We start from the raw sequence: 23,953 nt of genomic DNA, 5'->3' as shown, positions 1-23,953 counted from the left end.
TTTTTCTATGTAGGCAACTTTTATCACATTCCCCAAGAAGTCTGTGAACAAAAACGGTGGGAGTTAAAACCACTACTTTAGAGGAATCTGAAGAATGAACATAGTGAAAATGTTATCCCACTCATTATCAGATCTCAATTCTATTTTATTTTTTACAAGGACACAACTTAGGTAGATGATCCCAATTACATCCCACAATGGAGTACACACCAATCTGGATCACCTTCCCAGGCCAGGGATTCCCGTTCTCTGGTAAATGCACCTTTCACTTGGCCAGCTGTTTAGATCAGAGAGAGGAAATGACCCAATGCTGGCTAATGAATAATTTCCCTGGGGAATATGGAGTTGTAACTAAAAATCTAACAATAACCTGACTTCTTCCTTGCATAAATTTAGGAGGCTACTGGACTTGGGACATTATCTGTCACGTGGATCAGGAAACAGACAAATCCAGTCAGATGAAAGAAACAGATGAGTAGGAGAAAAGGTAACTTCCTGCTTGTTCCTAAATGGTCCAGTCTCTAGTCCCCTTCTCTTCTACAAATCCAGTTGTTCCATGGGTTCCGTGAGCCCCCACCACCTCACACCTGTAATAAAATTCTCCGCTCTTTGTTGGCATAGGTGGGTTTCTATCATTTGCAAACAAGACTGTTAAAGCAGATTTTATCTTTAAAAGAAAACACTGGGTTCACTTTGTATTGGAAAAGTAATTATTTATTATGACAAAAATAAAACTGTTGAATGAAAACAAATGAAAGTTACACTATATTGCACCATGATTGGAAATGAGCCAAAACCTGTCTAAAAGATGAACATTCCAGAGCAAATAGCATCCTTTTACTTGGGTTAAATAGGCATGCAAACAACTCATTATAACATAATTGCAGAAATAAAAATTACAAGTACTGGCAAACTAAACTTAACATATAAAAGCACTTCATAACAGTAATAAAGTATTAAAAACTTTAAAACATGGCATTTAAACAATCCCACCATCAGGAAAACATGCTTTGAACCATTTTCAAGAAGTGATAATGTGAATGCATTAATTTACTTGCTTTAAATTTTTGTTGTTGTTGTTAATGCTTATATATTGGACCAATGGAACACATCTGTTTGGCTGGGGTTCAGATGTGCAGTCTGTGGTGTAAAAGATATTTTTCTTTCCTCTGCACAATACCAGAGGACCCACAGAGCGATCCAATTCCTAATTCTGACCTATTAATACCATCTTCTAGTTGACCAAGCATAGAAACTAAAATATTCTTAGAGCTTTCGCAGAAAGTCTGAAGCTTGAGGAGTAACAACAGTTTGTATTTAAATCTTAAGAAATGCACATAAATATGAATACAGACACTTTAAAGTTGTTTTGCATTCTGAGGCAAGAAATAATAAATATTGAGTACAGGGCCTGCTGCTTCCTCTTTAATGCTCTAAAGCACCAATTTATGCTAAAATAGTAAAGTGTGATTATAATGATTCACTCTGATTACAATAAACCCAACACCGAGGTTGTAATTGCTGTTAGGTTTTTGTTGTTGTTCTTGTTGTTTTTAACATGCTCTGTGGAATAGATGAACATGGTAAAATCTGTAACTATTCTGTAATTGAAAAAAAAATGACCATTTTATTTCACACTTTCAATGAAATAGCAGTTAAACTTTTTTAAAACCATAAATACAAGTTTTTGTAACTACACTCAACAGTTTACTCCAAGAGAACAAAATAGGGGCTTTCGGAGTCCCTACATTTCCTGAGGGAAAATATAAAGATTAAAATGATTATGGTCTCTTGTGAATGGGGCTTACACATGCAAAAAAGTCACTGATGACTGGGATCAACTGATGGTCATTTGATATCTTACCAACACTGATGGAAATATATTCACAGTACAATAGAATCAATCCAATTTAGGATTTCTCCTTTTCCTTATTTAATTAAACTAATTAAATATTGACTGAGCACTTTCCTATGTGCTTTAATGAAAACCATATGTGTATCTGATATATATACCATGTTGGCCCAGCTGGTGGTAAACAAGAGTAAAACAAAACAAAATCTCCAAGGAATGCTATCCCTTAGTTATGAATTCTGCATATTTCAAATACAGTTTGGGTGAAGGGGGTTTTTATGGGATGGTACAACATCCCACAAACTTGAGCAAAGCACCTTATGGGTAGAAAAATGAGGTAATTTTTTAATTAAAATTTTACAAGTTGTGCAAGAAAACACATCCATTCTTTTAAAACTTTGTTTTCTATTCCAAAAGCTATACACAGCACATTTTATATTTCTCCATTTCCAGGAGAAAATGTAGATTACTGGTTTAAGAAATGCAAAAGATGCCTTCATGTGACTACAGTTCCAAATTCTAAATCCCTAATCAGTCTTTACTCCTTTGGCCACATTAATAATAATACAGGCCATCTAGCTCTACGGTAAAAAGACTGTATTTTCTAGTAATTTTAAGTACCCTAAATACGGGGAGAGGCAGAAATTCATTGCTTTCATTCACATTTTCTCTTATCTAATATCCTTTTGAAGATTTTTCGACCCCATGGTATTGTCTTTACTTGCAAGTGCTTTGAATTTGTTTTTCGGTATGCTTCTAAACCTCCAAATTAATATTTCTCAAATGTTTCACCAAACTATATACACTTAAAGCTGCCTTTAGGTCTGATGGGCACAATTTTTTTTTTTTTGGTCTGCTTTAAATTTAAAATGGAATAGTTGAAGATTTTTTTATATTAGTCTTTTTCTATTTATTTTGGTAACCTAAAATTAAAAAAAAAAATACTTTTGGGGGGAACCTGGCTTTTGGATTTCACTTTTCACAGTAATAGTGAATCAATAAGGATGAGACACTACTGAAAAACTAACCTTGAATATAAACCACTTTCAGATTTATGTAGACATTTGTAAAAGATTGACAACCTGGCTACTGACCCTACTCTTTCAATATGGAAAGTCACACAGAACTGTAGTTTGGGGTGGCATCAAAAGGCAATAAACTCTGAACAAACTAACCACTTACATTCAATTAGTACAAGCCAGGAAAATAAGGTAAATTCTCTAGAAGAGAATTACTTCCAACACAGGCTGGTTCTCTCTAAGCAGCTTACTATCCTTCTCTTAGCAATATGGCTTGTTTTCTCTTTTGCATTGTCATTAGCTATTCGCTGAATTTAAGTTGAATAGCAGTTACTGATACTTTTTTCCCTACTTGGCTGTATTCATAATCCAAATAAAATAACAGGTGGGAATCAAATAATGGATAAAGATACATTTAATTTCATATTACATGTATTTCCCTACTATTTGGGGGATTTTTAATTTTTAATAGTAGTATATAAGAATTCAGAATTTTAAAACCAAAAGACATTTTAGAGCTGTAGTTTAAGTTCCTCAGTATGAGAAAAACAAAAGGAAAACCGTGGACACGAATTGTCTAAGGTCAACCAGACAACTGAGAAACGGCCAAATTAGAGCTCAAATCCACTTTTTTAGATAGCACAATATTCTACTAGATACAAGACACCATGCTGTATCTTGAAGTCACTTTACCCCGGCAAAATGTAAAATAGCCTTTAGAACTGAATCAAGGTGAAGTTTTTTTGGTTCCAAAGCCGTAGACGAACAGTCTGCCTCATAAAGTTAGTCTTCAAAGATAAATTCCAATGAAATTTATCCATCTTTAGACATGACACCAGTACATTTTTCTACTGATATGGTTTTACATAGTTAAGGACTAAATAAAAATTGATTATTCAGAACAATTATATTTATAATTTGTCCTAAGAAACTACAAAGATTTTTTTTAAAAAGCTTCTATATTCTTTAAAATTTTCTTTGTGAGCCCCACAACTTTTCAGAGAATATTGTTTACAGCACTGCCTAGCACTGTTTCCATAGTAAAATAGTTATTTTCTGTTTATGCTATAATGAAAGTTAAATTATGCTTAATCAAAATGACTATGGCTATGGGGTGGCACCCACTGAAAATTTTTCAGCAATGAAACAAATTTCTTACCTTTCTTCTAATGAATATAGAATAAAAATATTGATACCTTTAAGCATACTAACACAAGAAACTACAAGCAAAAATTACATATTTCATCTTCAGTTTTTAATAGATTATATATATTAATATTCCAGGTTTTAAGGAATTAAGTTACATTAACAATAAAAAATATTCAGTATATTCCCTTATAAAAGGTTCTATTAATTCTAAGAGTTCTCAAATGGGCTTCAGTATGACTGATGGGTTTAAAGATGAAGGACATGACATGCTCAAAATTAAGAAAAATGCTGTATTTGAACTTGCAAGGATAACTGAACACTTTGGTTATAACATACTTAAAAGATTTCTGTTGAAATTTAATTTCCTTTTCAAATTAAAAATAAAAGGTAGAACAGTCTCCTGAAGGTAATGTAGGTGGGTCCCCTGCTTTTCACTTACTCTAAACTGTGCTAGCCAATACATGGAGGTGAAGGGGGATATGAAACACAAATTATTTCATCATTGAAATAATTAGCTGCTAATGTGACTTCCAAAGAACAGGTATAATATAAAACTAAGAATGTATTTCAAAATATGAATAAAGGCACTAATTACAAATGTACATTTTTCAGACAGTATCTTATAGTTCATTGATTTACAATGAATGGCAGAACCAATGCTCTAGTATTAGATACTTGCTTGGGTTAAAACATTCTCTTGGAGTAAAGAATAATTGGTTTTCACGTTACTGTAACAGGAAAGATTAAGTGAAAACCTAAAAAATACTCTTAAAAAGTCTTACATGAATTTCCTAATCATGAACTTTTCCCAATCAGCACAGTCTACACTGATGCCAATTTCATCTTCAACACATGGCTAACATAAATCACTTCTAATCCAAAACTAACCAAATATTTTTTAAAGGATTTAGAAAATAAATTGTATTTTAAAAATTAAATAGCAAATTTGAGTCTATACTAGTAGTTGGCAAAATACAATCAACTATTAAAAACACTTTTAATATAATGCTGATGTGGCAATATAAAAAATAACCATATAATCTGACAGAAGAAAATTGAGCCAGCCAATCTTACTAGATACAAGAAGGCAGATAATCATTTCATAAGAACAAATACAGGAGTACTAAGTATGCTTTTTCTCAGGACAGACTTAGGGGAATTATCCTCAGTACTTATGGTAAACAACATAACCAAGTAGAAATTCAGGCAAACTGCGCTTAGGTAAATGGCATTTTCTTAATTCCCCCACACCGCACAGACACCACAAAGTATCCATATTGATTTATGTCTGCTTTTTGCTCATGTTCTTGATTATGGGTTATATTAAAAACTAAGTTAAACTAAACTTATCCTCTACTTGATATAGAATCACTAAGAAAAAGGTTTAAAACAAAGTTAACTGCTTTCCAAAGCCCAGAAAGCTTTCCTCTGGCCACTGTTCAGTTCAAGAGTGTGCTACAGCTAAAGATAAATCAGAAAAATGTTACCACATTCGACTAAATTAACTTGACTAAATATAATAAATCAAGAACACCTGAAAAAAGAGCAAAATTTAAATCAACCTACAAAAATATTAAAAATAAAATACCAATTTTGAAAACATATTTTGAGATTACAAACACTGAATCTTTTTCATCAAAATTAAAAAATACTGCAAAAATGAAGTATTATACTCTAAGTATTCATTTTATCCCTTTCATTTCAGCAAAATCACACATTTGAATAAACAGGATCGAAATACAACACTTGTCTTTCCTCTTAAGGAATATACTGTCTAGATTATTGTTCATATTAGACAACTGCCTCAAAAACATTTTAATGCCATCCAATAAACTTTTGATAGATGATGACTTTTTAATTTATAAGTTGTTAAGAATATTAACTTTGAGTCTCATATTAATATTCTAAAAGCTAGGATTAAATTCAGCAGTTTCTGATACGATTTTAGAACCCAAGGCGTAACTACAAAGATGGCAATTGTTTCAAGTCTATTACATAATACCGTCAAATAAATTCAAGGAAACCCATGTAGTTTTTTTAAGTAATATACTGTTGGTGGTAAAAATGTTATGACAGACACAACTTCAAATTGTAAGAAACAAAATGGACTGTTCATACTTCAGCTTTAGCTACTGCCCAAAGTAGCTGTGATATATCTTGCAAAGAAAAGAGCTAAAATTTCTGTTGATAATAAAGTTGTAAACTGAGACTAAAATATATTCCAATTGTCTTATTTTTAGTGCTGGTATGCTTTACTAACTTCTGATAGTTTTATATGCATTGAATAATGTGACGTTCTTAAAATATCAGATTTATTCAAGAATATTTAACATCAAAGCTGGGCTTTTCAATAAATATTTTACCTTGGTTAGTTTTTGACCAAATGTTGCAGGCAGAAGAGTGAACTTGATTCCTTTAGAAAAATAAACAGCCTACTTAATTTCCATGCAAATAACAACTTAAATATTATTCCATGACTCGCAGTAATGTGGGGGAAGTTAAAAGGCAAGCACTCATGATGTGGAATCTTCCTTACATATATCTTCTAGGCAGATTTCTTTCTTTGTAGTAAGTTCTGTCCGAAAGATGAATGGTTTATAGAAGGAACAAATATTTAGTGCTGGAGAAGTTTGCAGACAGTACCTGATGGTTTCCATGACTACTCTATCAAACCAGTAATTCTCTGGTTGGGAGGGCGTGGTGGTCAAGAATTGAAAGCAATTGGTCATTAAGGTTATAAGAATATTTCAGACGACATCACGCATATGACAAACATTTCTTACAAGGTAGTCACTGAATAATTAGAATAAACAGAAGAATTGTTGCCGAAAACATAGTTATACATTATGTTCATCCAACTCAAGATTAGTGTATTAAAAAAAAAAAAGTTAAGAAAAAACCTTTTATGTTCCAGTTCAGCTGCACTTGATTCAAGTGTTGCTCTCAGAGGTTTGTGTTGTTATAAATTAAACATGCTGCTGCCTTAGCAGCCAAAGGTACTAGGAAAAAATGTTCCTGTCACACAATAAATAGAGCAGTCTCTTTCAAGCAAAAAAGTTATCTCACACCAATCCGGGAGGTCATCCACTCTAGACCTTGGCATAACCTGAACAAAAGATAGAAATATTTTTAAAATTAAAAACTTTATACTTAAAAATTGAAAGGATACTTATTATTTTTAAGTCTTAACCAAAGGCTGGTAGCACAATCATTATTTATATACATCAGTGTCAACATTTAAGCCACACTATAATAAGTTAAATTTTTAAATGGAATGTTTTCTTAAATATTCTTAATCAGTTTGTGGGAAACTGCTTCAGTCTCATCTGGAAGACACAACTTTGCCAGTTTTGCCATGAATATTGCAAATACTCCCCGCCTTTTAAAATTAACTGAGACTTAAACGACTAGGGAAAGTTAACAGGAACTTCACCTTACCCTCCTCAATTCTAAAGAATGGAATACTTACGACTCAGTCTTAAAAGTATGAGTCAAAAAGGCCTACACACAGCTATTACTGCAAGCTATTTCTGATAAATACTAAGAGAAAAATTAAGAAGGTGAGGTTGATTTGTGGATAAGTTCTCTGGTATAAACTGGGTAATACATAAATAATATTGGGTTCTTCTTGGCCTAATACCCACATTTAAATTGTTAGAAATGGAAGAATAGACTATATGGCATTTGTCTCAAATGTTTATTGTCTAGAATTATGCTTCCCAAAAGACCTTCTAATAATAAAGATGTTCTCTTGCAGAAAGCTGACAGCTTAGGTTTAAGTCCTTGCAGAAAATGTGAACTTCCTTTCAAGCTTCCTCTTTAAAAGAAAGGTGACACTACAGTTTTTTTCTCAGTATATGATAAAGGCAACAAAGAACATCAAAAAATTTGGATTATGAAAACTTAATTCGGCTGGGCGCGGTGGCTCAAGCCTGTAATCCCAGCACTTTGGGAGGCCGAGGCGGGTGGATCACGAGGTCAGGAGATCGAGACTATCCTGGCTAACATGGTGAAACCCCGTCTCTACTAAAAATACAGAAAACTAGCCGGGTGTGGTGGCGGGCACCTGTAGTCTCAGCTACTTGGGAGGCTGAGGCGGGAGAATGGCGTGAACCCGGGAGGCGGAGCTTGCAGTGAGCCGAGATCACGCCACTGCACTCCAGCCTGGGAGACACAGCGAGACTCCGTCTCAAAAAAAAAAAAACAAAAAAACAAAAAAACTTAATTCAATAGTTTATTGCTTTTTGGTAAAACGTTATATTTACATTAAAGTTTTTAAGTTGCCAGTGATTTTAGAAGAATTATTTCTATGTTGTAAGCCTGAGACACATTATAAAAATCACCTTTAATTAAGAACAAACAAACAGAAAAGGAACAGGACCTAAGAAGAAAACAAGTTGGCCTAAAAAGTTGGAAGAAATCTGAAAGAAGTCCCACCTCCCCTCAGACCGATGAACTTACCCTTCTCCTGTGAGAGCACAGCAAGATTGAATGTGCCATGGATGATCCTTAATTGAACTAAGGGTGAGGTATTTCGAGATTTCAGCTGCTGTCATACACCCTTTCATATCCTGTTTATTTGCAAAGATAAGGACTGCAGCCTTCCGTAAATCCTGCAATCAAGAAAAAATATTTCTAATATGTGAAATACCACAATTTAAATTTAAATTTAACCAGCTGAACAGTTATAATGAAATGCTTCTACTTTAACATAATTGGGCACTAATATTTAATATAATCTCAAATATCTATAATTTCAGTATTCATTCTAACAGATAAATATTAAATAATTATTTTTTATTTTTGAGTCAAATCAGACAAACTGAAAAAAAAATACATTTGAATTTTAAATACTGACTCAAAACTACATAAGTAATATTCTAATAGGTAAATATGGTAGTACGTTGCCAAACACTAGAGTTTCTCCAAAACTTAAAAGTAGAGTACTGGTGGTAGGAGCTGGGCAATACTTCTTACTTACTAGTCTTTGTATAACATAAGCCCATTGGTTAATATTCACTTCAGTATTGTTTATACTATGAAAACATTAGAAGAATAGATTGACTGTGATATATTCATACTGTGGAAAACTATACAGTTGTTAAAAGGAATGAACTAAAGCAGTACATATTAACATGGATAAATCAGAATGTATTATCATGGATAAGTCACAATGTTGTACAAAAACAGCAAGATTCAGAAAGATATATATTATATAGTATTAGTTTTAAAAACATGGAATACAGGCCAGGCACAGTGGCTCACACTTGTAATCCCAGGACTTCGGGAGGCTGAGGCAGGTGGATCACGAGGTCAGGAATTCAGGACCAGCCTGGCCAAGATGGTGAAACCCCATCTCTACTAAAAATACAAAAATTATCCGGGAGTAGTGGCGGGCACCTGTAATCCCAGCTACTCAGGAGGCTGAGGCAGAGAACTGCTTGAACCGGGAGGCAGAGGTTGCAGTGAGCCAAGATCGCGCCATTGTACTCCAGCCTGGGTGACAGAGCGAGACTCTGTCTTAAAAAAAACAAAAAACGAAAAACAAAACAAAAAAACATGGAATACAATACTCTGTATAACTTCAAGACATAAAAATGTAGTAAAAGTATAAAAACATGCATAAGAATACCAATCACTACTTTTAGGATAGTAGATATCTCTGAAAGAGAAGGGAGGAAAATCAGATTGGGAAGGTATCTTAAGATATTTCATATCTTATGTTGATATGGTACATGAATGTGTTTTACTAAGTTTTCTTAAATATCTGAAATACTTAGAATTGAATTAAGTGATCTTGAGTTATTAAAAAACTTTCAGTTACTATAAACTTTTGGGGAAAAGACCCTCAAGTTTTCCTTTTGTTTATCTCATTTATCAGACTTTTAAAGGCATGCTTAAGTAACTTTAGGTTTGAACATTTTTTGTAATAACAGTAGTAATCTACAATTAATGTCTTAGAGTTTTTTAAGTTTGAAAAAATAATGAGCATTTTTTTTACCTCAAAACTTTCATCAGTTTTGTATGTAAAGTTGTGTTAATAATAAAATAGCCAACATCATATCACACTAATCTTTGTAAAAAAGCAAAGGCAATGTACAGATACTTTACTACATTGTTTTTTAAAGATTTACTTTAAAAATTTACCTCATGAGCCAACATTCTGTATAATTCTTCTTTTGTAATAGCTAGTCGTTCCCTGTCAATGCTATCAACAACAAGAATGATGAACTAGAAGAAAATTAAAAGGAAAGACAGAAAATTGAATGGGATGCTGAAAAGTTTTCTGTAAAACCACTCAAGTAATCTAAGTACTTTTCTACACAGCATCATCATTACTATAAAACATTTACTGCTTTTTCATCATAAACAGCTTTTACAATACTGAATCACATCAAGTAGTAAAATCCAAATGTTAACGATAAGAAAATAACTCAAAACTTCAACAAATAAAAACTGTGCCCAACTTGATTTTTTTAAAGTGATGCCTGAATACATAATACTATGATTTGTTTTCAAATGCTGGTAGTAAAAAGTAATTTTTTAAAAGAAACATATTAATTTCAGTAATATTTTCCACTAAAACTTCAAAGTACTCCATTACGTTCATATAAACAGTCAATAATCACTTACTTCTATGTACCACAATCTCCTAACTCTTAGAAAGAAAAGCTAGTTTGAAAGAAAAAGATAAATGCATCTTAAAAATAAGACAATTTTATAAAACAATATCAACTACAAATGCTCAAGATTGAAACATAGATACTTAGGCATTAATATACTGGAGATGCAGGGGAAATTAAAGGCAAGAAGCCAGAAAAAAGAGGAGAAATCTGTCGGTAAAGCTATACATGAAAAAAGGTAGATCTTGCATATTAAAAAGTAAGAAGATATAGGCCAGGCATGGTGGCTCACACACATGTAATCCCAGCACTCTGGGAGGTGAGGTGGTATGATCGCTTGAGCCCAGGAGTTTGAGACCACCTTGGGCAACATAGTGAGACCCTGTCTCTCTACAGAAAATTAAAAATAAAAATTAGCCATGCATGTAGTCCCGCCTACTTGGGAGGCTAAGGTGGGAGGACTGCTTTGAGCCTAGGAAGTTGAGGCTGTACTGAGAATCATGCAACTGCACTCCAGCCTGGGTGACAGAGAGGCCCTAACTCATTTTAAAAAAATGTGGAGGGGTGGGTGAGAAGGAGGAGATGGAGGAGACGATGCAGCGAAAAAGGGCCCTTAAACCGAACACTTTATACAGAATAAAAAGTTAAGAAATGAGATGAAATGATGCTATTACAGCAGGAGATAAGATGCAAAATAAACAGACATGAAGGGTAGAATTAGATTACAGAGATGACTTTAAAATTAGGGAAACAGGCTAGGCGCAGTGGCTCATGCCTGTAATCCCAGCACTTTGTGAGGCCAAGGTGCGGGGATCACTTGAGGACAGTTCAAGACCAACCAGGCCAACATGGTAAAACCCTGTCTCTATTAAAAATACAAAAATTAGCCAGGTATGGTGGTGTGTACCTGTAGTCCCAGCTACTCAGGAGGCTGAGGCAGGAGAATCCTTTGAACCTGGGAGGCGGAGGTTACAGTGAGCTGAGATCGAGCCACTGCTCTCCAGCCTGGGGGACAGAGTGAGACTCTGTCTCAAAAAAATAAATAAATAAAAAATAAAAATAAATAAAATTAAGGGAACAGACAACTAATCTGAATATAAACTGAGTTGGGCTTACAAGGGAATAAATGGAAAGAATGTCATATGGCAAAGGAGGAATCGACAGAATACGGGGATGCAACTGTGAGTTAATGAGAGGAAGGTGTCAGGAATTACTTAATACCTGTAACTTCTTGTAATATAGTGGACATACTGCAGCTTTTAGGGGACTCTTCCACATGAAGAATTTTCAAAAAGCAAACTGACACGGGCCACTGTTCTTTGTAGTAATTTTGATATTCTTGTAGAGATCACTTATTAAAAGAACATTTCATGCAAATGGCATCAGTAATGGGTATCTCTTTCTGGACCCATGCTAAGTCCTCCAGAGTTTCCGTCATTTCAAGAACTACCCTTTTGAAACACTTTAAGTACATATGGATTCACTAGGATCAACTTTGACCTATTCATTAATGATAACTGTCCTTTTCACAGCTGGAGTTAACTGTGAGCTTTGAACTACTAACAGCTCTGATGTTTAAATTAATCATATGCTACAATGTCGTTTGTCCCTTACTTACTTTTTTTTTTGGAGAGCCAGCGAGACTCTGTCACCCAGGATGGAGTGCAGTGGTGCTATCTCAGCTCACTGCCACCTCTGCCTCCCAGGTTCAAGCTATTCTCATGCCTCATCCTCTCGAGTAGCTGGGACTACAGGCACATGCCACCATGCCTGGCTAAGTTTTCTGTTTTTAGTAGAGATGGGGTTTTGCCATGTTGGCCATGCTGGTCTTGAACTCCTGGCCTCAAGCAATCTGCCCACCTTGGCCTCCCAATGTGCTGAGATCACAGGAGTGTGCCACTGCAGCTGGCCCTTCCCTTACTTTCTAACTTATTCTAGTTTCAGAACATTATTTTACTGTATAAACATGTAAGCTACCCTTTAACGACACTATTTGCTTACCAACATCTTCTGCATACCCAATAAAATAATTAAGTGCTACCACAAATTCTGAGTATCTATGATATGCCATCTTCGTTTACTACTTACATATTGCATTGGAATATATACACATATGCTATTATAACATAAATCTAGAACAATACATGTTTTTTATTTAAAAAGGCAACTCTGTTCACCAAAAATTCTTCATATTACATCCTTTTCTACCTCCTCCTTTCCAACTCCTTTTTTTTTTTTTTTTTTTTTGAGACAGAGTCTTGTTTTGTCACCCAGGCTGGAGTGCAGTGGTGCCACCTCAGCTCACTGCAAACTCTGCCTCCCAGATTCAAGTGATTCTCCTGCCTCAGCCTCCTGAGTAGCTCAGACTACAAGTGCACCCCACCACGCCTGGCTAATTTTTTATATTTTTAGTAGAGACGGGGTTTCACTTGTGTTAGCCAGGATGGCCTCGATCTCCTGACCTCATAATCCGCCCGCCTCGGCCTCCCAGAGTGCTGGGATTACAGGACTGAGCCACCGTGCCCGGTCCAACTCCAATTTTTAAAAGGTCTCGGCCAGGCGCAGTGGCTCACACCTGTAATCCTAGCACTTTGGGAGGCTGACGTGGGCGGATCATGAGGTCAGGAGATCGAGACCAACCTGGGTAACACAGGTGAAACCCCACCTCTACTAAAAACACAAAAAATTAGCCAGGCATGGTGGCGGGCACCTGTAGTCCCAGCTACTCGGGAGGCTGAGGCAGGAGAATGGTGTGAACCTGGGAGGCAGAGCTTGCAGTGAGCCAAGATCGTGCCATTGCACTCCAGGCTGGGTGGCAAAGTGAGACTCCGTCTCAAAAAAAAAAAAAGGTCTCATTTTAGAAAAAATAATTGGTTAGGTGTACATCTTTGCAAAGAACAATTAAATGGATGCAATTGTGAACTCATACTCTCAAGGATAAATCTCTCTAAACTATACTGAATGGTCTTAAAAAAATATCTGCCTCTAAGAAGAAATAAAAGCGGAAATAAAATATGAATATATCCAGGTTTGTTCCCCAAGTTAGCTCTGAACTCATAAGCGGCAGAGAACTTTGAGAGATGATTTGCAAATCCACTTTTTTTAACTAAAAAAAAAAAAAAAAACTACCAACATTTTTAATGTTCATGTTATGAAAAATTTTTAAATTAATAAAATACTTCATTCCTCTCCCAGTCAGGGTCTCTTAGAAAGTTGTGAGATGATGGGGAAAGCTATATAATTTCTCCATGTGTCAGATCTCTCCAACCCTGGAGACATTAAAATCTTGTGAAGATGAACAGAGAAAGCCTGGCCAAACAGTAAGCACTCAACTAACAATAGCTCCAAACAGTCTTTCTATTCGCCTTTTCTTTTATTTGAAAACCCAAATTCTTAAGTCTCATTTATGAATTTTTTTTTTTTTTTTTAATAAAACAGAAACCCAAATTCCTTACAAAAAAGGATCTTATTAAAAGGCAACTGTCAGGACGGCTGCAGTGGCTCAAGCCTGTAATCCCAGCACTTTGGGAGGCCAAAGAGGTCAGATCACGAGATCAGGAGTTCAAGACCATTCTGACCAATATGGTGAAACCCCACCTCTACTAAAAATACAAAAATTAGCTGGGAGTGGTGGCACGCCCCCTTGTAATTCCAGCTACTTGGGAGGCTGAAGCAGGAGAATCGCTTGAACCCAGCAGGCGGAGACTGCAGTAAGCCAAGATCGCGCCACTGCACTCCAGCCTAGCGACTGAGCAAGACTCCTTCTCAACAACAACAACAAAAAAGGCAACTGTCAATACACCCAGGTCCAGCCTATCTACTTTCTAGGTTTACTCTTCGGACCTTTTGATTAAAATTCAAAATTCATCTTAGCATACCTCTGTGTTTGAGTAATATGTGTTCCAGGATGATCGCAGAGACTCCTGACCACCAATATCCCACATGAGAAAATGAGTGTTCTTCACAACTATTTCTTCAACATTGCTTCCTATGGTTGGAGAAGTATGAACCACTTCATTCATTAAGCTGTTGAAAGATACCATAAAAGCTCTTGTAAATCTTGAGAATCTGAAGCAACTTTTATCTCTGTATTTTTAAGATCAATGAACCTTCTGCACCAATGATGATAATCGTTAGCATGAAAATGAGAAACCTGGAGAACATTTGTGCAAATAAACATCTAGACAACAACTCCAGAAGAAAGACTTGCTTTATTTATTTATTTATTTATTTTAAATGGGAGGAATTGCAAGCTTGATGGAAAAGAAAGGAAACAATGTGGTGTGAATTTGCATTTCTGTGGCCAAAAATTCCAATACTACCATGCCCTGTTATCGGTGAAATAAGACCCAATGTCCCATCCCATCCTGAAAAGCAAGTTTCTAGGCGACTGTGACACCAATACTTGCAAAAGAGAAAATATTGGATAGTAGGCTATCCGTAATTTTGAAGACTGTCTAAATTGAGACTTAGCCACAACAATTAGTTCAGGCTTTTTAATCTAAAGTAGTCCTAAAAAGACGACGATGGGCAAGTGAAAATTTAAATTAACTATAAACATATTTAGAAGGCCAGGCGTGGTGGCTCACGCCTGTAATTCTAGCACTTTGGGTGGATCACTTGAGGTCAAGAATTTGAGACCATCCTGACCAACATGGTGAAACCGTCTTCACTAAAAATACAAAAATTTGCAGGGTGTGGTGGCGGATGCCTGTAATCCCAGCTACTCAGGAAGCTGAGGCAGGAGAACCGCTTGAACCTGGGAGGTGGATGTTGCAGTGAGTGGAGATCACGCCATTGCACTCCATCCTCAGCAACAGAGCAAAACTAGGTCTCAAATATGTGTGTGTGCGCGCACACACACACAGACACACATATACATATATTTAGAATACTGATGCTCATACCTCTTGTATTATCATAATCATTGGTAAAGCTACATTAATCAATTAATTCAACAAATATGCCCTTGTTGGTAACACGTCAGTTCTGTGTTGGAGGAGGCTTGCAATTCTCTCTTGCATTTTATGTATATTTTTGAAGCCATATGTAAAATTATTTCAACAAAGATGACAGGTTTCTGAAATGTTTATATGTGATGTTTAAAAGCTAATTCATATTTAAACACATAATCACCAATGAATGAAAATGTTTTCAATAGAAATAAGTAGTTACGCAACTCTGAAACAACAAACTTTAAGTCAGTAGCTTTTTAGCAAAGTAGTTGAAAAATGTGTTAATTGCTGGCTAATGAAGTACTTCTGGCGAGCTGAAGTACGTCTTCAGCTAAAGGGCTGTCTTCTAATGCAAGATGAGTGGGAAGGAGTACACAATGGTGCAAAGAATTGTAGAACTATTTTGTTAAAGTGATTGGTAGATCCATTTCTATTGCTTAATAAGGATCATTTCATTGGCACTGAAAGGATAATGGAAGGTACTCTGACAAGCGGAATGATGAGCTGTGAAAATGTCCTAAGGTATTAATAGATTTCTCTGAAAGTCTCAAGGCTTTCCCTCTTGCAAGCTACTACAGCAATATTTTCAGCAGTGATCACATTTCTTTTGACTTGACAAGTCTGGCTATGTTAAAAAATTCCAAAGCTATTAGTCAGGAGGGTAGCAATGGCTTTCTAGAGCTATCAATTTATTTACATAAACCCAAGTGTGGGTAGAACTAAGTGAAATCCACTCTATCACCTCATCCCAGCACTTTAATATGCGCTTTATTTATTTTAGTTTAACATTAATTTCTTTCAAGGCCAGAAAACAGTAAGTGTTTGTGAAGGGTTTAGCAAATGTTTATTTCACTCACTTTTCTATAGATTGTGTTTGGTAAAATTAAAAACAAAACCAGATGAGTTAATCGGTACAGCACACCAACATGGCACATGTATACATATGTAACAAATCTGCACGTTGTGCACATGTACCCTAGAACTTAAAAGTATAATAATAATTTTAAAAAATTAAAAAAAAACAAAAAATACATATTTAAGTTTTTCCATCACTATTATAATGCATCTCTTATTAATTATAAACACATTAGTTTCAATAACTAGTGAAAACTGTTTAATAAACACCCATACTTACAATTGGTAAAGAATGGTGGTTTTCCCTGCATTATCCAGTCCCACTATAATTACTTTGTGTTCTATAAAAAGAAAGCAAACCATAAACATTTAACATTACTGCAATTACATGCGTTCAACAATGATTATTAGTTAGCTCATTAAGGAGAATCATTCACTGAGTATCTATTACTAGACTGTTAAAATACAGAAAGAAATGTTATGATGTTAAGGCTACCCAGGTTAAGTAACACAATCAATTATCATTGATTCTCTGTCTAGTTCTCTTGTAAAAGAATGTGGGAGATGGGTAAGCAGGAAACACCAGCAAAGTTGGTCACTTATATTGCATCTAGGGGAGAGGAGATCCAAATATTAATCTAGGCAAAAATTAAAACCTAAAATGTAAGTTTTCTAAAAAGCCTGTTTTACAGACCTTTTTAGCTCTGTAGCAATCAAGTTAGCTTTTTATCAAAATGTTTTCATATCTGTAAGTTTTCCCACCTATGGATACCAGGATCTGTTTCTTCCTCTCACTTAAAAATCCCATGTGAGCTTAAAATGAAAATGTTTCACCTGTCACAAAGACAAACGTATACTCTCAAGTTTTTATGCAATTGCTCATTGTTTAACAATTTTTCAATCGGCTTCTACAGTTCTTTCAAGCAGATTCTGTTTCTGCTCTTTGTACAACAAAAATCTCTTCATTTCTTTCCTTCTTTGGGTGCCATGCACTACATATTCATCTCTTTTTTTTTTTTTTTTTTTTTTTTTTTTTTTTTTTTGAGACGGAGTCTCGCTCTGTCGCCCAGCCCAGGCTGGAGTGCAGTGGCGCGATCTCGGCTCACTGCAAGCTCCGCCTCCCCGGTTCACGCCATTCTCCTGCCTCAGCCTTCATCTCTTTTAATAAGTGGTTGCTAAAGTTCATCTTATTATTCTGTTAAGCGGTACATATTCTGCAATGTCCTTTGAATATAGAAAACACCCCAGATACCATCTTTCCTAGATTTTAACTTATGCCAAATACACTAAAGATCCCCTTCTCCAAGGCAGAAGAATGCTCTAAAAGTTACAAGTTAACATCAAAGGGATAAGTAGGGAAGTTGCCACAGAATCACAACACAGTTGATTTAAAGGCAACGACTGGGCACATCTCATAACAGAACCCCACTCTTCTTGATGACCTCTGGTGAATGTCAACATTCTGGTCATACAATCAACTATCAGCTCATATTCCTAAAGTTGTAAAACTTTATCAGCTAAAAAAAGAGGGACCAAGAAAAGTTAAGTTCTTGAGACGTGCAGGTCTTCTAATGACCTACACACTCTAGGTACAGCCTATAACAGTGCAGGATAAACAGACATGGTCCTCTAGAAGGGCTATTTTCACTATGGTAGAAGCTGCTTTGTAAAACAAAACAAAACTTGCCTGCTTAGTATAACCCACTATAATTCTCCTTATTTATTTATTTATTTATTTGAGACAGGGTCTTGCTTTGTTGCCCAGGTGGGAGTGCAGTGGCATGATCAAGGCTCACTGCAGCCTCGACCTCCCAGGCTCAAGTGATCCGCCTACCTGAACCTCCTGAGTAGCTAGGACCACAGGTGCACGCCACCATGCCTGGCTACATATTCTCTAATTTCTAATGAAGCCAATCTTTTAAGTATTACCCTGTTTGTTATCCCTTAAAGTACAAGAACTTGTATCAGTGAAGGAACAAATGGACTGCCTGGCACTGAGCATTCTACATTTTGGTGACAGCTAGAAGCTCCACCTACCAAGCATCTAGAGAAAACAACATGTCTGCAGTGGTGAGAAGGAAGCCATTAGTTTAAAGATAAGCAAAACTTGAAGGCAGATAATTCCACTGGGAGAAAGGAATGGAGGGATAGTACCAGATGGCTCCTTGTTGAAGCAACTCAAGTGAATACCCAGGTCATTTTCAAACAATCCTACTCCTTGCTTCACATTTTGCATTGTGATGCTTCACACCATACTGAAGGCCCATGATGGTAAAACTCACCAATTATGCATCACTTTGAAAGGCAGGTCCCAATGTGAAGTAATTTTAGGTTAAGACACTACTGTTACTATCAGTTATAGTAAATCAGAATGTTTTAGGCCAGGCACAATGGCTCGCACCTGTAATTCCAACACTTTGGGAGGCCAAGGAGAAGTGATCAGTTGAATCTAGGAGTTTGAGACCACATTGGGCAATACAGTAAGACCCCATCTCTTTAAAAAAAAAAAAAAAAAAAAAAAAAAGCCAGGTTGGGCATGGTGGCTCACACCTGTAATCCCAGCACTTTGGGAGGCCGAGGTGGGCGGATCACAAGGTCAGGAGTTTTACACCAAGCTGGCCAATATGGTGAAACCCTGTTTCTACTAAAAATACAAAAATTAGCCAGGCGTGGTGGCAGGTGCCTATAGTCCCAGCTACTCGGGAGGCTGAGGCAGGAGAATCACTTGAACCCAGGAGGTGGAGGTGGCAGTGAGCCAAGATCGTGCCACTGCACTCCAGCCTGGTGACAGAGCAAGACTCCATCTCAAAAAAAAAAAAAAAAAAAAAAAAGAATAGTCTGGAAGACAGGATGCAGATAGATGATAAGTTTAAGTTTGGTGTGAGTGAAACTGGGTTAAAGTCCAGCGTTAAGGCAGAAAAAGCTAAAAGAAGAAATGTGAGCCACAAGATTTGAGATCTGAGCAGTCAGAAGTAAAGGACAACAATCATACACAGTTGGCAACTAGTATTCAAAATAACATGAAATTCATGGATTTGAAAGAAATGATTAAATTATGAAATTAAGATGTTACTGTTACATAGTTCTGAAAATGAACTACAATTAAAACTGTATTTCATTTGTTCTTAATTCTGGGTAACACTAGAAATAACTGGCCGGGTGCAGTGGCTCACGCCTGTAATTCCAGCACTTTGGGAGGCCGAGGTGAGCAGATCACCTGAGGTCAGCAGTTCGAGGCCAGTCTGGCCAACATGGTGAAACCCGTCTGTACTAAAAATACCAAAATTAGCCAGGCATGGTGGCAGGTCCCTGTAATTCTACCTACTCCAAAGGCTGAGGCAGGAGAATTGCTTGAACTCGGGAGTCAGAGGTGGCAGTGAGCCGATATCATACCATTGTACTCCAGCCTGGGTGACAGAGTGAGGCTCCATCTCAAAAATAAATAAATAAATAAACAAAATTTAAAGACATAACTAGGCCAGGAATAGTGGCTCATGTCTGTAATCCCAGCACTTTGGGAGGCCAAGGCAGGCGGATTACCCGAGGTCAGGAGTTCAAGACCAGCCTGAAAAACATGGTGAAACCCCATCTCCACTAAAAATACAAAAATTAGCCGGAGTGGGGGCGTGCGCCTGTAATCCCAACTACTCAGGAGGCTGAGGCAGGAGAATTGCTTGAACCCGGGAGGTGGAGGTTGCAGTGGGCCGAAATGGCACCACTTAACTCCAGCCTGGGCGACAGAGCGAGACTCCATCTCATTTAAAAACAAACAAGTAACAAAAAAAGAAATAACTGATGACAGGTTTGTACAGTCATAACACTGAGAGAAAAAGACTATGCCTACGAAAGTTCAAAAGAAATTTAAAAAACAATGCAAAACTTTAGAGATGAGCTATCATACACACATACGTATTTCATAGAACTACACTGATACATAAAATGTTTGCAAAGATAATCAGATTTTGAAATTATTTCCTTGAATAATAACTTTCGAAGTAAACAGTCTTCTAGTTTAAACAAGACAATATTGCAGGAATTAATGTACTTTTAGATTGCTTTACTTAGACAACATATGCTTTAGTATACTTATTCACAGAAAAGTATCTAATTTATAAGATGCATGAGACTCTAAAATGCTACAGAAAAAAAAAAGATGAGAATGTGGAAATATTGGAAGAAAGACAAGGGAAAGGAGTACATAAAGTAAGATCAGTAGTTCACTGGCTGCACATTCGATTTACCTTGGCACTGATGCCCAGGCCACCTCACCCCATTCTGATTCAGTTGGTGTGAGGTGGGGCTTTCAGCCTGTTATTCTAATACATCTAATTCCACTGAAATAGGTATATATAGTGACAAAAATGGAAAATGCTGAGATTGGTAGTTAAATTTGTTGACTCAGAAAACAAAAATACAGGCTAAGAGACATCTGTGGATTAAACTCTTCAATGAGTCCCATTCCTTGCTCTAGATAGTTTAATGTCCTAGTCAACACTGGAGGCCCTCTGTGATAAGGTTCTCCTGGCTGTCTTTCCAATTTCATCTCCTCTTCACTCCTCTCAAGCAAACTAACACACAGCCAAGCTCAACTATTTTCAGCTTCCCTAAAAGTACCAAACTAGCTCATTCCTCTCCCTTTTGCATATTAGTCCTTCTGCCTAGAATAACATGTCCCTTCTACTCGGTCTGTCTAGCATGCCACCCAAATTCCTAGTCATCTTTACATTACAGTCCAAGTATACCTTATGCTGCAGCCAACGTTATATTTTTACACATATCTGTTAAATAATTTACCACACTGCATTTTTTTTCATGTTTGTCTCGTTTATTGATGTTTGAGTACTTTGCCAGGAAGTAAGACATCTTTCTTCTTTAATTTTGTATCTCCTATGTTAAACTCTGAAGATTGGCCTATGGCTGTATGAATAAGAACAAAATAACAGAATAACCACTGGTTCTAAATTTTCCAACAGGAAAGTTAGAGGAAAAGAAAAATTCTAAGTAGAAATGGAGATTTAGGAGGCCTGAACAATTATGTGATTATAAAGGGAGCCATTGAATGTCTTTCATCATCTTCTAAATTTTCACCTTATATCTTTTATTCCCTCTAGTCTGAGTAAGGACGCCTCCAACGAAAAATCAGCGCAGCCATGTAACAGAAAGGGCGAAAGGAAAATGGGAAAGGATATACAGGGAAAACCAACGACTTTGGTAATGTTTCAATTCTCCAGCTCAGGGGAAAGAGAAAACTGGTGACTTTTGTATTAATCTTTATACCTTTAAGCACGTCTTAAAATGCTGCTTTACAGCCGGCCGCGGTGGCTCACACCTGTAATTCCAGCACTTTGGGAGGTCGAGGCCGGTAAATCACCTGAGGTCAGAAGTTCGAGACCAGCCTGGCCTACATGGCGAAACCCCGTCTCTACTAAAGATACAAAAATAGGCCGGGCGTGGTAGCGGGCGCCTGTAATCCCAGTTTCTTGTGAGGCTGAGGCATGAGAATCGCTTGAATCCAGGATGCAGAGGTTGCAGTGAGCTGAGATCGCACCACTGCACTGAAGACTGGGCGACAGAGAGAGGCTCTGTCTCAAAAAAATAAATAAATAAATAAAAATATGTTAAATGTATGGATAATACCCACTAAGTGTGAAGCTCTGCTCACTTTGAAATCATTTGATAAGTAATACTATCTCTGGTTACTGGATACAGGCACATACATATACACATGTGGGTGCCTGAATCTATATTTATAACCTTGAAAAAGACTATTTTAGTGTTCTTATCAATCTACAGAACAAGTCAACTAAAGCCATTCCATTACCTCCACAACTTCTTAAATCCAGAAAAAGATTAGATACCTACATTAGCAGTAACAAATTGGTACCAACATAAAAAGAAATAAAACTGGCTTCTTAATTATGTCCGGCTCTTAAATGTAAAATGAAACGAGTTGATTTTCAAAATTGGTTTCGATTACTAAGGAACCATTCTGTTTAAAGGACGCCTAAAACTTCTTATCGTCGGCCCCTTTTTTGGTCTGGGTTTTTCTCTCTTCAAAAGTCATCACATCTCATTCTGACTCAGAACAGGTTTTGCAACTTCTCGGCCCTTTGGACCTGCCACTTCCAGGTGTCTCATTACCTGTTCTAGACTAATTACGGACACGTAACGTCTTACACAAAACAGAAAAGCATTTAGTTTCTGAATGCCTTAAAAAAAAAAGTTTAGAATGAAGATGCTGGAAAACTCGTGTATCTGAATAGGACAACTCACTCCCAAGTCCTAGAAGAAAGGGGAAGAAATCAGAGTGAAAGTGCCCTGGCTTACGGCTCAAAGGGCAGGGCGGGAAAACAAAGCACCAACAGTATTTTTTTAAAAAAGTTATAGGTTTCTGGCCGGACACTTATCCTGGAGCTACACATAGATACAAGTACGCTTCAATAACGACAGGAAAGGCCCTCCATACGCCTCCGGGCATCATTAACTGTATCCCGCTTTACTTCGCCAATATCCAAACAGTCTCAGTTTGGATTCTGGGACACCAAATGCCTTCTCTTCTGCCTCCCTGTTTCTCCCACACGTCAGGTCTCTCTTGTACGTCCTCCAGGTCTAAAACACAGAGTTTCTGCCCACCCCCTGGCCTAAGTCCCTTCCTCCTCCGCTTCTCCGAACGCTCCGTCCCCTGCCTCCGGTGTCCCCATCGGCGGCCGGACCCTCCGCCTCGGATTCGAGCCGCCGCGCAGCTCCATCCTTCTCACCTTGGTTACAGAAGAGGCTCCACAGTTTGGCGAAGATCAGCCCCATCATGAGCACCGGGGCGGGCCGCGGGGTCCCTTGGCAGCAGGTGCCGCTGCGCCGGGCCCCCCACCGCGGCGCGGGCTGCGGGGAGCCGAGGAGAACCCGCCTGAAATCGCGCAGCTAGGGCACTGCTAGGCCGAGAAGCCTCGACCTGACCCGTCAAAAAGCGCCGCGGCGAGTCCCCACCGGATAGCCCTTTGTTTCGAGCCCACTGAGCCCAACGCCGACCCGTAGTCCCCTCGGTCTGAACCCACCTACCCACCACAGCCTCTCTCAACCCCAAGCCCCGCCTCCACCCCGCCTCCCCTCCCGATCCCAGGACCACCCATCGCCGGAAGCTAGGCGCGTGACGTCGGCGCGCTTACGGCAACACACGCCTTCGACGTGGCGTTTTCTTCGGTTTCACTTCCGGTGGGAGAACCCCAAACTGCCAGCGACTGCGAATTTGCGGTATCACAGGGAGGTGGGGAGTTTCCCTCGGTGCGTGCTCCCTCTGATGTCAGCCTTCAAAGCGTTTGTGGGACTCCTCTTTGATTTGAGTCTCTCTGCTGCTAGCAGCTGGGGACCTGACCTCTAAAGCCAGAAAAGACCATAGGTTCTCTAATTGAGCAGCCGCCGTTTGCTGCCCTTAGAAATCTCACAGAAGTGAAGAGTGTTTCTTTCTTGACTTCTTCCTGTTCCTCTAGGCAGGCGTGCTAGGGA

General features: G+C 37.6%; 1 protein-coding gene across 1 annotated transcript; it reads right to left on the bottom strand.

Moving 5' to 3' along the window:
* Window positions 1-692: 692 nt before the first annotated feature.
* ARL5B (ARF like GTPase 5B) lies at window positions 693-23,497 on the bottom strand. The gene is made up of 6 exons (XM_005564762.4): window positions 23,212-23,497; window positions 16,734-16,794; window positions 14,522-14,669; window positions 10,168-10,251; window positions 8,482-8,633; window positions 693-7,126 (listed from the first exon to the last, which is right to left on the bottom strand). The coding sequence occupies exons 1-6, from the start codon at window positions 23,258-23,260 to the stop codon at window positions 7,078-7,080; spliced, it is 543 nt and encodes a 180-aa protein (XP_005564819.1). The 5' UTR covers window positions 23,261-23,497; the 3' UTR covers window positions 693-7,077.
* Window positions 23,498-23,953: the final 456 nt, after the last annotated feature.

Source organism: Macaca fascicularis, chromosome 9 (genome assembly GCF_037993035.2).
Source record: "Macaca fascicularis isolate 582-1 chromosome 9, T2T-MFA8v1.1".
Lineage (NCBI taxonomy): Eukaryota > Metazoa > Chordata > Mammalia > Primates > Cercopithecidae > Macaca > Macaca fascicularis.
Note: the sequence above shows the minus strand (reverse complement) of the source record. Positions and strands in the feature narration are given on the sequence as shown.